This window comes from Paroedura picta, chromosome 3 (assembly GCF_049243985.1).
Source record: "Paroedura picta isolate Pp20150507F chromosome 3, Ppicta_v3.0, whole genome shotgun sequence".
NCBI classification, from domain to species: Eukaryota; Metazoa; Chordata; class Lepidosauria; order Squamata; family Gekkonidae; genus Paroedura; species Paroedura picta.
In genome coordinates this window covers 15,535,981-15,548,742 of record NC_135371.1, presented here as the reverse complement: position 1 = coordinate 15,548,742, position 12,762 = coordinate 15,535,981, and the positions used below count along the sequence as shown (strand labels likewise).

General features: G+C 50.0%; 1 protein-coding gene across 2 annotated transcripts in view; it reads left to right on the top strand.

Annotated features, from left to right (window-relative positions):
* CAMK1 (calcium/calmodulin dependent protein kinase I) overlaps positions 1-12,762 on the top strand; it is a 44,431-nt gene that overhangs the window by 9,477 nt on the left and 22,192 nt on the right. For both annotated transcript variants that reach the window (XM_077324853.1, XM_077324854.1), the window contains exons 2-3: positions 3,269-3,436; positions 10,303-10,434. In XM_077324853.1, coding sequence (XP_077180968.1) covers positions 3,351-3,436; positions 10,303-10,434 — 218 coding nt within the window. In that variant the 5' untranslated portion in view covers positions 3,269-3,350. The remainder of the gene's footprint in view (positions 1-3,268; positions 3,437-10,302; positions 10,435-12,762) is intronic.

The following is a 12,762-nucleotide window of genomic DNA, read 5'->3' as shown; positions in this document are numbered from 1 at the left end:
AAATTATACAACTGGACACCATTGACTCATGAACGTCATCTGATTCGGATCATTTCCATCCTCCCCTTTCATACGTAAAACAGAGGCTCAGAGCGGCTGGCTGGTTTAAGAGCACAAATCGTAACAATAAAATAAGAATGTAGGCAGCCCGAGACAAAGAGCTAGTAAGCCGTCTCCTGATTCACATCAGACCTGGCCTTGACAGTGCTGTCTCCGCCGTGTCGTTTACTTCTTACATTTGGGTGGCAAATGGGCATTTTAGCTACTAGGTGCCTCGGCTGGATAATTCCACCTGGGGAATAATGTTACTCTGGTTAGTAAAGATGCCAGTCAGCTGCAGGTGGTTAATTCGTCTGAATGCATGCTGGTTTAAAGTGTTCTGTTGATATTTTAAATGTTTGTTTTTTATGGCTGTTACTGCAAACATTTCTGCCCAGGTGGCAACCTGGTTTCATGGCATGGAGAAATCACCGATTCTCCTCTGTGTATCTTATACCTATAGAATAGCTTGACATCTGGGCAGGTTATGAATATATGCATGGAAGTGAAGAGAAAGGAGTTCTGGACAGGGAGGTTAGCCTCCAGGTGGGATCTCCAGAATGGCAGCTCCTCTCCAAACTATACAGATAAGTTTCCCAGAAGAACATTGATGCTTTGAAGGGTAGACTGTAGGGCACTGTCCTCACCCACTGAGGTTCTCCCCAAATCTCTAGAGGTTTCCCAACCTGGATCTGGCACCCCTAACCCCCTCCCCTCCTTCCACCAGTGACCAGGGAGAACCTTGCAACTTTTCTTGTGGAACATGGAGAGAGACGGGGGGTTGGCTCTTGTTAGGGAGATCTGAGTGGCCATAACCTAAGTGGAACCTAAAACAACCACTCCTGTTCATTAAATTCAAGGGGGTGGCCCGTTCATGGATGAGCGATAGGGTTGTGTCCTGCACAGTGCAGGGGGGTTGGACTAGATGACCCAGGAGGTCCCTTCCAACTCTGTGATTCTATGATTCTAATTCACACCAGCAGTTACAGTTCTTTTAACACGTGGACTTTAATACTGTCCTCACACAGAGCCAGCCACGTGTTCAGAAGAACAGCATGCGGCAGTCCTCCTGGGGTGATGCCATCTCAGAAGACTGGTGCCAGATTGTATTTTTGAACATTTCCTTCACTTTTTTTTTTTAACAGAAAAGGTCCTGCAAATGTCCAGCCTGGAGAAGAGGAGGCTGAGAGGGCACATGATAGCTCTCTTTAAGTAGTTGAAAGTTTGTCACTTGGAGGAGGGCAGGGAAAGGCTCCACAGCAGAGGACCCACAGCAATGGCTTTAAACTATGTGGAGAACAATATCGGCTACATATCAGGGGGGAAAATTTCATGGGCAGAATAGTTCAGCAGTGGAGTCGGCTGCCTACGGAGATGGTGAGCTCCCCCTCACTGGCGGACTTTAAGTAGTACCTGGATAGATACTCATCTGGGATGCTTTAGGCCAGGGATAGTCAAACTGCGGCCCTCCAGATGTCCATGGACTACAATTCCCATGAGCCCCTGCCAGCGAATGCTGGCAGGGGCTCATGGGAATTGTAGTCCATGGACATCTGGAGGGCCGCAGTTTGACTACCCCTGCTTTAGGCCGATCCTGCATTGAGCAGGGGGTTGGACTAGATGGCCCCTTCCAACTCTAGGATTCAGTGATATCAGGAGTCTCATGGCACCTTCAAGATTCACATGTGTTTGTTTTAGCATAAGCTTTTGTCGCCTAGGACATGCTTTGTCGGAGGCTGATGCTGGAATAAAAGCCGATGCTGGAAGAAAAGCTCGTGAGTCTTTATGGTGCCATGCAAATAGAGGCTAACCTTAGAACCTTTCTTCTGCACATGCTAGCTCTCCACGGGCAAAACATTTTTGATGCATGGAAGCATTCCAAAGAGCCGTGTATGTCGACTGGCCCTGGGAGAATAAAGACCACTCTTTAAAGAGGAACAGCCTTCAAACTGATTCACTAAGTGCGGCCTTCCTGCTCTGGAGGGGAAAACAGGATTACGTAATCCTGTTTTTTAGAGCATGTGTGAACAGTATGTATTTTTAACTGAAATCTGCCTTTTATTCTGTGGCAGGAGAACAGGCAACAAGAAGTAACGCACTTTGGGCACAAAGGCGCCTTTCCCGCACAGCCTTTTCAGAAACGCCCACTGCGGCTTGGTTATGTTATTGGTTATTGCTTTAGGATGCTCTGGGCTGATCCTGCGTTGAGCAGGGGGTTGGACTAGATGGCCTGTGTGGCCCCTTCCAACTCTATGATTCTATGTCTGTGTGAATGCCGGCTGGATCGCCCGTCAGGGCATGGGGCCTGGCCCTGAAGGGGCGGCGGTGGAGAAAATGGGCAAGTCTGGCTCCGGAAGACACAGCATAGGGCAAAAACAGGAACTGCGTTTTCAGTGTTGTGGGAACTATGGCTGTCGTCATGGAGATGGCAGTAATGTTACTAAACAGGCTAAAGTCTATGGTTAAGGGCACAACAGTGAAGAATAATGGAGAGGAATGGGGTGAGATGAGCTGAAGCAAAAGAAGAGTTTAGTTGGGCTCATGGTCCAAAGCTTTTGACAAGGTTCCCCATGATGTTCTGATGGATAAGTTGAAGGACTACAATCTGGATTTTCAGATAGTTAAGTGGATAGGGAATTGGTTAGAGAACCGCACTCAAAGAGTTGTTGTCAGTGGTGTTTCATCAGACTGGAGACAGGTGAGTAGCGGGGTACCTCAGGGCTCGGTGCTCGGCCGGGTACTTTTTAACATATTTATTAACTAGTAATCAAGCCCGCTGTAAGAAAATGGATGGATGTAAGAAAAATACAGCGGGCGCTAGGTAAGGGAGCCCCCGTCAGTCGCGCGCAGTCAGAGTAGTTCAGCAGTGGAATAGGCTGCCTAAGGAGGTGGTGAGCTCCCCCTCACTGGCAGTCTTCAAGCAAAGGCTGGATACACACTTCTCTTGGATGCTTTAGGATGCTTAGGTCTGATCCTGCGTTGAGCAGGGGGTTGGACTAGATGGCCCGTATGGCCCCTTCCAACTCTATGATTCTATGATTCTATGGTCACTGCTGCACTTGCCTGGAAAGCCCACATGGTCTTTGCTCAGGCGCCTTTTAGATCACAGGTGGCAGCAGTGGAACTTAGGTGGAACTCTTATAAACATTGCGTAGATCTGGAGGTACAGTCTGGGCCTCTGCCTTCAGCTTCCCATATTCTAATACCACTTCTGTCCTTGCCGTTCTAGGCCCTGAGATCGCCTTGTCTTCCTGTCCGTCTGCTCCTGGCCAGCTGGAGGTTGGGCCACCCAATTCAGCCTGGGAAGAACCATGCCTTTGGAGGAAGAAGAGCCCAGCTGGAAGAAACGTGCTGAAGATATCCGGGAGATCTATGAATTCCGGGAGGTGCTGGGAACGTGAGTCAGTCCGGTCGTTGGGGAAGAGTTAGGGATGCAGTTCCCAGGTGGGACCTCAGGATCCCTGGAATTATAACTCATCTCCCGACTAATAATGGGTTTAAACTACAAGTACAACGATATGGGCTAGATATCAGGAAAAAAAATTCATAGTCAGAGTAGTTTAGCAGTGGAATAGGCTGCCTAAGGAGGTGGTGAGCTCCCCCTCACTGGCAGTCTTCAAGCAAAGGTTGGATACACACTTTTCTTGGATGCTTTAGGATGCTTTGGGCTGATCCTGCGTTGAGCAGGGGGTTGGACTAGGTGGCCTGTATGGCCCCCTTCCAACTCTATGATTCTATGATTCTAAAGAGATCAGTTTCCTTGGAGAAAACAACTGCTTTGGAGTGTGGACTCCATAGCATTATGCTCCACTGAAATCCCTCCCTACCTCAAATCCTGCCCACTCTCAACACCACCCCCAAAAGTCTCCAGGTATTTCCCAACCCAGAGCTGGCAACCCCAGGTTGGGGTGCAGGGAAGGCGAGTGGCTGATCCTTGAAGGATTTGTTTCTATGGTTCAGATCCAAACTTCAATAATCTGAGGTACCTTCTGTCTGAAGAAGACGTCCCCAAGATTTTTCAGCCTTGCTTCCTGGTTGGCTAGCTTGAATCATTCCCTGGTCACTGCATGAAATCTGCACTACACCCATCAGAGATTCTAACCTTGCTCTTCTTTACTTTTATGGGGGGGCTGGATGGGACGGCCCTTTGTGGTCTCTTCCAGCTCTGTGTGTGATTCTGACTTATTTCCATTTCTTTATTTAGATGTTTATACCCCAATTTCCAACCTGGTAGGAACCCAAGGTGGCTTCCAACACCGTTCTCTCTTCTTTCATTTTATCCTCCAAACAACCAGCTTGTGAGGTAGGCTGTGAGAGAGGTCATACGGCTGGCCCGAGGTCACACAGGTCACATGGCAGAGTAGGGATTCTAACCAGGCTCTCACAGGTCTGAGGCCAACTCTCCAACAGCTACCTATGCTGGCTCCCAGATTTGTTCTTATACAGGTGAAAGAACAGGCACAGGGGCCCTACTCAATCCACTGTAACATCCTGGTCACTGCCTCATCCCCACCCCGCTTCCTAACTCAGTTCAATCTTAGGCAGACAAAATGGGTTCGAACCCAGCTCTGGCCACATAGATGTAGCTGGCCTCTCAGGTATTTGGAAGAAGACGAAGAAGAAGAGTTGGTTCTTATATGCGCTTTTCTCTACCCGAAGGAGGCTCAAAGTGGATTACAATCTCCTTCCCTTTCCTCTCCCCCAACAGACACCCTGTGAGGTGGGTGAGGCTGAGAGAGCCCTGATATCACTGCTCGGTCAGAACAGTTTTATCAGTGCCATGGCGGGCCCAAGGTCACCCAGCTGGTTGCATGTGGGGGAGTGCAGAATCAAACCCCGCTCGCCAGATTAGAAGTCCGCACTCCTAACCACTACACCAAACTGGAACACCAGACACCGTTTGTCATCCCCCCACACCAGTAGACATGTCAGCTCCTGAAGGAGGAACATGTCACAACAAGCACTACTCATTTTTTCCATCTGGCTGGCCAAGTAGCAAAGCCTTCTGTCAAACAGCGACGAATACATCGATCGAACGCTTTACCATTGGCCAGTGTTGCTGCTCTTGCTTTCTCTTGTTGTTTATTCCTATCCATCACTCACAGGTTTATTACGATCCAAGACAGCCATGACAGAATTGCACAGCAGTCGCTCAGAAAACTATTCAATAAAAACTATCAACATCATATAAATTATAGAATAGATGCCTAGAACCATAGAGAGGGAAGGGGCCATACAGGCCATCTAGTCCAACCCCCTGCTCAGTGCAGGATCAGCCTAAAGCATCCAGGATAAATATCTGTCTAACTGCTGCTTGAAGACTGCCAGTGAGGGGGAGCTATATGTTGGCAGAGTCTAAATATGTGAAGAGGTGTTCAGCATCAGGCTGATAGAATCATAGAATCATAGAGTTGGAAGGGACCTCCAGGATCACCTAGTCCAACCTCCTGCAGAATGTAGGAAACTCACAACTTCCTGCCCACCCACAGTGACCCCAATTCCATGGCCAGGTGATGCCCCCCCCCCAAAAAAAAAAACCAGAATCTCTGTGACAGCCCTTCAAGAACCTGAAGATAAGTATCATATCACTTAGTCATCTTCTCTCCTGATTAATAAAATAATTTCACTTATGAAGAGACTGTGTATAAAAAGAGACAGGAGAGAGAGAGAGATTCAAGACTATCTAACTATTCCGCATTCATGGAGGCGAGCAGGGAGGAAATGTGCTTAGAGGAGCAGGAAGCCTCTTATTAAGCAAATCAAGAAAAACATCAGGAAGTTCATGACCTACACATGCTAACTACACATCTCCTCTGATGTTCCATGCAGAGCATTCCCCAGATTTGTGTTCAGTCACACACACTACGGATCTCTCACAGTCCAACACTGGTCTCCTCTGATCACCCCTTCCCTTTCCATGGGCAGGCATGCTCTGCCTTGCATTTTTAACAGGGCTGGGCCATGAATGTATGGCCTCAAATATTAACACAGGGCTTGGTCAATATTGACAGGAGATCAGGCTGCTAGGTGAAGCTTGTGGCCAGTCTTCCTGCACCGTGAGGATGGGACTTATTCCTGGTCTCTCTATAAGTGCTCTAAGAAGCAACTGGTTCAGCCTCTCCTTTCTCCAGTCCCGCTGAGCCAGAAGAGACATATCTGAGGGGGTCTATGCTGAATGTTGGTGCCACAGGAAATCAACTTCAGGGGAGGAAGGAGCAAAAAGGCACCCCTTTCCCCTCTTTTCTCTCCCTTTATACGCTCCATCTGCCTTCCAGATTGCTTGAGATATAGGATTCAATGTTCTGCCTCTCAGATCTGAGGTCAAAGGTCATTGGACAGGCTGGTAGAATCATAGAGTTGGAAGGGGCCAGACAGGCCATCTAGTCTAACCTCTTGCTCGATGCAGGATCCGCCTGAAACAGCTATGGTAAGTATCTGTCCAGCTGCTGCTTGAAGCCCACCGGTGAGGGGGAGCTCACCACCTCCTTAGGCAGCTGATGCCAGCTCAGATTGGCTTGTACAGAGCTGAAGGGCCAGTGTAGCCAGGCTAGAGTGCAGGTCAGGCACTTAGGTGAGTTCAATGTGTGAGTTGCAGGAAGGATACAACTGTGAGAACACAGGGAGGTTGCAATCATCCAGTTTTGGAGGGACCGTTGCCTGTTTTCGGGAACCCCCTTAAGTGCCCAGGACTCATTGAGGGTGAGGCAGTTCCACCTCTCTCCCACCTCTGGGGTCTGTTCAGCAGGAACAGTTGGGAGACGATGGCCTGGCTGCAGGATCACAGCCTCGTGCTTCATGATTTATTTAGGAGCGGCAGCCTGCTTTTCTTCCCACTGGGCACTCAAAGTAGCTCCCCCCACCCCCAAGAAAGAAAATATGATTCAGACAAACAGGGGGAAAAAGCTATGCAACATAAGCCCTAGTTACATAACAGCACAATTCATAAATTTGAGAAAATTCCTTCCAACTCTATGATTCTATGATTCCGCCTGCCCGTCCAATGGCCTTTGACCTCAGATCTGAGAGGCAGAACATTAAATCCTATATCTCAAGCAATCTGGAAGGCAGATGGAGCGTATAAAGGGAGAGAAGAGAGGGGAAAGGGGTGCCTTTTTGCTCCTTCCTCTCCTGAAGTTGATTTCCTGTGGCACCAACACTCGAAGCAAGTTATATTTAAAGCAGCCAGGCAGAGAGGCTAATGGAGTAATAGTTCACACATTTAAGGCGAAGGAATGACTATTCTAAACAATGACCAAGAGGATAATAAGAGACCCAGGCAGCAACTTTGGACTGTCTGTTTTAGAATAAGGTTGCCAGTCTTGGTACAGCAGTGCATGAACACTTGGATTTTGTTTTGGGGGGCAAAACCCACAAACTAACAGTAGAAAGCATAGCCACTCCTTTCATTATCAATTCAGTAATTTTTTTATATGTTTAATTGCTTGCTCCTAACTTAAATTAAACCCTGACCTGAAGGGCCCAGGTTAGCCCTGAGCTTGTCAAATCAGGGAAGTGGAGCAGGATCAGTCCTGGTTAGTACTTGGGTAGGAGGCTACTGATGAGCCTCTTGTGGCGCAGAGTGGTAAGGCAGCGATATGCTGTCTGAAGCTGTCTGCCCATGAGGTTGGGAGTTCAATCCCAGCAGCCGGCTCAAGGTTGACTCAGCCTTCCATCCTTCCGAGGTCGGTAAAATGAGTACCCAGCTTGCTGGGGGGTAAACGGTAATGACTGGGGAAGGCACTGGCAAACCACCCCGTATTGAGTCTGCCATGAAAACGCTAGAGGGCGTCACCCCAAGGGTCAGACATGACTCGGTGCTTGCACAGGGGACACCTTTACCTTTACCTTTTAGGAGGCTACTGAGGGTTGCTATGCAGAGGCATCTGCTGCTCTCCCAGAAAAAAAAACATCCATATACTGAATCCCGCACCGGTCTACCCATGGAATCACCATTGCACAGTTAATCAGCAAGTTACTAGATTATATACACTGTTACCACCAATTAAAACCATTGTCCCTATAGTTTTCTCGAATTTCTGAATTGTGCTGTACCTCTTCTTGCCATCTGTACTTCCTCTTTGTTATAGAGCCAGCTTGGTGTAGTGGTTAGGAGTGCGGACTTCTAATCTGGCGAGCCAGGTTTGATTCCCCACTGCTCCTCCACATGCAGCCAGCGGGGTGACCTTGGACTCACCACTGCACTGTCAGATCAGCCTCACCTCCCTCGCAGGGTTCTGTTGTGGGGAGATTCATGTATTCATGTAGTGCAGCTGTGGCCAAACTGTGGCTCTCCAGATGTCCATGGACTACAATTCCCATGAGCCCCTGCCAGTGGGGGAATTGTAGTCCATAAACACCTGGAGAGCCACAGTTTGGCCACTCATGATGTAGTGCAAATGCTGGCAGGGGCTCATGGGAATTGTAGTCCATGGACATCTGGAGGACTACAGGTTGACTACCCCTGATGTAGTGCATCCTCACTATCATATCATGCTGCACACCTGGTTTGAGTTGTTAGTAGACTGCAGACACTGGGCAGGGTGAAGGAGAGTGGCTAAGCCAGACTCTCGTTTTGCTTTCCCTGGTGCAGCTCTTTCCTCACCCTAAGGATCTGCTAGCCAGCAGGACGTTCTCTGGTAAGGGACAAGCAGACTCTCTGACATCTCTCTGGTAGCAGAATATAGCTGACGCTCTGTGTGCTCCAGTGCCCTTGGAACAGTCGGTTCCCCAAACTCTGCTGGGCCCTGGGGCGGCAGCTTACCTTCCGTGTTTGCATGTTCTGCACAGATCACAAGCCCTTCTTCCTGTGCGGGGGGGTGGGGGGGTGGGGGGGTGGGGAGAGGTTGACTAGACCCTGCTGTTTCCCCACGCCCTTTCTTATCAGTATCTTAGCTGAGCTTGAGGCCTCTAATCACAAGACTGGAGATAAGCAAGGAGGAAATTGGGATGGCTTTCTCTGTTTTTGGTCACTTTGTGTCCTTGTACCAAGGAGGGCACTTCAGGGTCTGCAGAGCAAACTCTGCTCGTGTGTGCATGCATGCACATCCACACTTGGGCGTGCTAGGCGCGTTGGGGTTGCTCACCTCCAGGGAGGACCTGAGGACCCCCTGCAACTGCAGCTCCCCTCCAGACTGCAGAGATCAGCTGCCCAGGAGAAAAGGGCTGCTTTGGAGGTTGTAAAGGTAAAGGTATCCCCTGTGCAAGCACCGAGTCATGTCTGACCCTTGGGGTGACGCCCTCCAGCGTTTTCATGGCAGACTCAATACGGGGTGGTTTGCCAGTGCCTTCCCCAGTCATTACCGTTTACCCCCCAGCAAGCTGGGTACTCATTTCACCGACCTCGGAAGGATGGCAGGCTGAGTCAACCTTGAGCCGGCTGCTGGGATTGAACTCCCAGCCTGATGGGCAGAGCTTTCAGACTGCATGTCTGCTGCCTTACCACTCTGCGCCACAAGAGGTGGACTCCAGGGCAATTTATCCCACGGAGGTCCCTGTCCTCCTCAGCAGGTTCCACCCCCAAATTTCTGAACCTGGATCTGCTCCCCCCTCCGCCCCTCCTCCCCCACTGTTGGCAGCAGGGGGCACCTGGCCACCCTAATGTGTGAATGAAGGTCAGAGTCGGTGTAGACAGCAAGAGATGCCTCTTCCCCCCCGTCACCTCAATTCTTGTTGGACATCTGTGGCTGTTCCCCCTGCTATGTATTATCCCCCCCCGCCTTTTCCTGTCTCTCTGCAGATGCTGGAAGGCTCTGCTGAATTTGCTGCCACTCAGAGCCCAGCTGCACTGCTCTTATCTCCTTCCCCTCCCCGGCCACTGCGTTCTCCCTCCCAGACTGCAGTGTGCCCAGCATCTGCGCTCCTTCTCCCCGTACCACCTCCCACTCCCCACAAACCTCTTCCTCCTGGCACACACACTCCTGCCTGCCCGGTGCCATCTCTCACATGTTCTCCTATAAATAGATGAGATTCTGCAGGTTGCTGTGGTGACAGTGGCTGGGTGAGAGATCCAGCTGGGTGCAGGGGGGGGGGGCTGGTGCTGGTGCTGGCGGGATGGCAAGGCCGAGGATTACGGAAGGGGGACAAGCTCGCACCTCTGGGTGGCTGAGTAAGCCTTGCCTCTCCCCTCCTTCCAGCCCTATGCAGCTCCCAAGAGTTCCTCTCCCTTGGACACAGGGACTCACACACCTCTGTCGCAGAACGGGACTCTCTTTTTCTCTGCTGATTGTGGGAGCTCATCTTTGTTTCTGCCTGCCTTTTCCCTAGCGGTGCCTTCTCCGAAGTGGTGCTGGCCGAAGAGAAGTCCACCCAGAAGCTGGTAGCCGTCAAGTGTATCGCCAAGAAGGTGCTGGAGGGGAAGGAGACCAGCATCGAGAACGAGATCGCCGTCCTGCACAAGTGGGTGCTGCTGCTGCTGCTGCTAGATGTCCGTCGCGTCACCCCATCACGCCCCAGTTCATGCAGATGGCTTTTGTAGGGCCTGAGTTTGAGGTCCATCAAATCCTGCACTCTTGCCTGTCAGACAGGGGCCAGCCAACTCTTGTGGATAAAGCCATCCCTGATTGCTTGACCTAGAATCATAGGAAGGGACCTTCTGGGTCATCTAGTCCAACCCCCTGCACCATGCAGGACACTCACAACCCTAATGCTCATCCACTGTATAACCTGCCACGCCCTTGAACCTTCACAGAATCAGCCTCTCCATCAGATGGGTGTCCAGCCTCTGTTTAAAATTTTCAAAAGGATTCCCAGATTTCCAAAAAATTTCCTTTCTTGCTCATGCTCAGTTTCATACCTGCATGAGGAGGAACTGCGGCTTAGCGCCAGAGCACCCGCTTTGCATGCAGAAGGTCTTGGGCGCGGTCCACAGCATTTTTGATTTGAAAAAAGAGGTCCCGGGTGTCACAATCCAAGGCTACTCTCTCAAAGGAGACAAGACAACTGAGACGTCCTTCATAGAAAAGACAGAGTTCTTTATTAGGGCCAAGAGGGTACATCTGGAGTATCTTGAAAGCTATTATTGCTAAGAAAAAGGACTGGTTTGGCCAGTCTTAGAGTCCACATAGAGACCACCCCCCTCCCCCACCAATGCACGTTCTCCCTGCCATAAGCTATTCCCACGGCAGAAGGGCTTTTATCTTCAAAGAACAGCTAGAACAAAGCAAAATCTACATATTTAAACCTTGTGGCCAAACGGCAGCCAGAACTACTTGCAAGAGCCATAACACGCAGAATAGGAGATAGCTTTGTGAAGGGCACTGTGCCACAGGGGATGTGAAAGGCCCGTGCTTGAGACTCCGCAGAGCCGTGGCCGGTTTGAGTAAGCCATGCCGACTTTGATGGACCCGTGGTCTGATTCATCATAAGGCAGCCTCCTGTGTTCCTTGGAGCCTCCCACCTTCCTGAGTCACTGCTTTTTAATGAACAATCAGAAGACGGAAAGCGGGTCAAGGAATATTTTGCATCTATTAAGGACCCGACTTCCATATCTGGTGTTAAAAATGAATTTATATTCAAGTTTCCAAAGCCATTTGTGTTTGGGAGCTGTGCTCTCTTGGGTTGGCATGGCTATCGCGTCAGGGACCTTTTAGAGAGGCATGCCCAATCCCTGCAGCAAGGCCACAGTGGTAGAACACATGGATGGGGGTCCTGGGTTTGTGTCTAGCACCCTTGTCAATCTCAGGTAGCAGAGCTGGGAATTTCCTTCATCAAAGACCCAGAAAGCCTTTCCCACATGGAATGGGAAGTTCTAGGTTCAGGTGGTTTTGTGACTCATTTTGTACAAGGCAGCTTCTCTCCTAGAGGGGCTCCTTGGCATGCTATTTCTTGTGCTTCCAAGTATATGACTTGCAGCATTAACATATGGCCCTAGGCTGGTGGGTGTTTTCTGCAAGCAGTTGGGCATTGGGCACCGTATTCAAAATCCCCCAGGTAGTTCAGCTTTTGTTTGAAAAAGTAAGTGCATTTCCAGCTGTTGTGATCACACAGGCAGGTGCTGAGAGGTACAGACAATGCCTGGTGCAATCAGAGGGGCCAGAGGTGAGCGCTAGCAAGCGCTCCCTTGGTTAGGCGATCGGGTTTCAGTGCCTTCTTGTCCCCTTTCCATAAGTCATGGCAGCAGGATGAATGAATGCAAAGCAGTTGAAACAAGCAAGATGAACAGCTGGGCTTTTTCTGGATGCAGAATTTGGTTACCTTGGCATAGAATTTCAATTTCCCTTGTAGAAGCACAGAGCGCACGTACCTAGAGTACACTGTTCCCACTGTCCAAACAGGTGGGTGGCTGGAATCAGGACAGTATGTTCATGGGCACCTGGGGGCCATCAGAAGCATGTTGAGGCTGACCCGGGCAAGTAACCATCGTTCCTGGGCACCAAACTGGGGCATATTCATCACCTGTAGGCAGGTAGAAAACACCTCTGGGCGGCAGTGACTCTGTACACAGGGGCTATATAGTAGTAATATGCAGCTTGCCTTGAGCACATGTTAATGCACATTTCCTGTGGCTTCTACTACTGGTCGAGAGGCTCTCTTTGCGGTCAGGCTGATCCAAGTGGCGAGCAGATTTTGGAGGTAGTGATTGTTCCCCAAATGTTGGATAATGCACTTTCAAGGCACTTTAGAGCACAGGAAAACCCAGCTGCAAAAGCACATTGGAAGAGTATTATCCAACAGGTGTGGGATGAGCAAATGCCTGGGTAGAGTTAAAGCCATGAGCAATTTTCA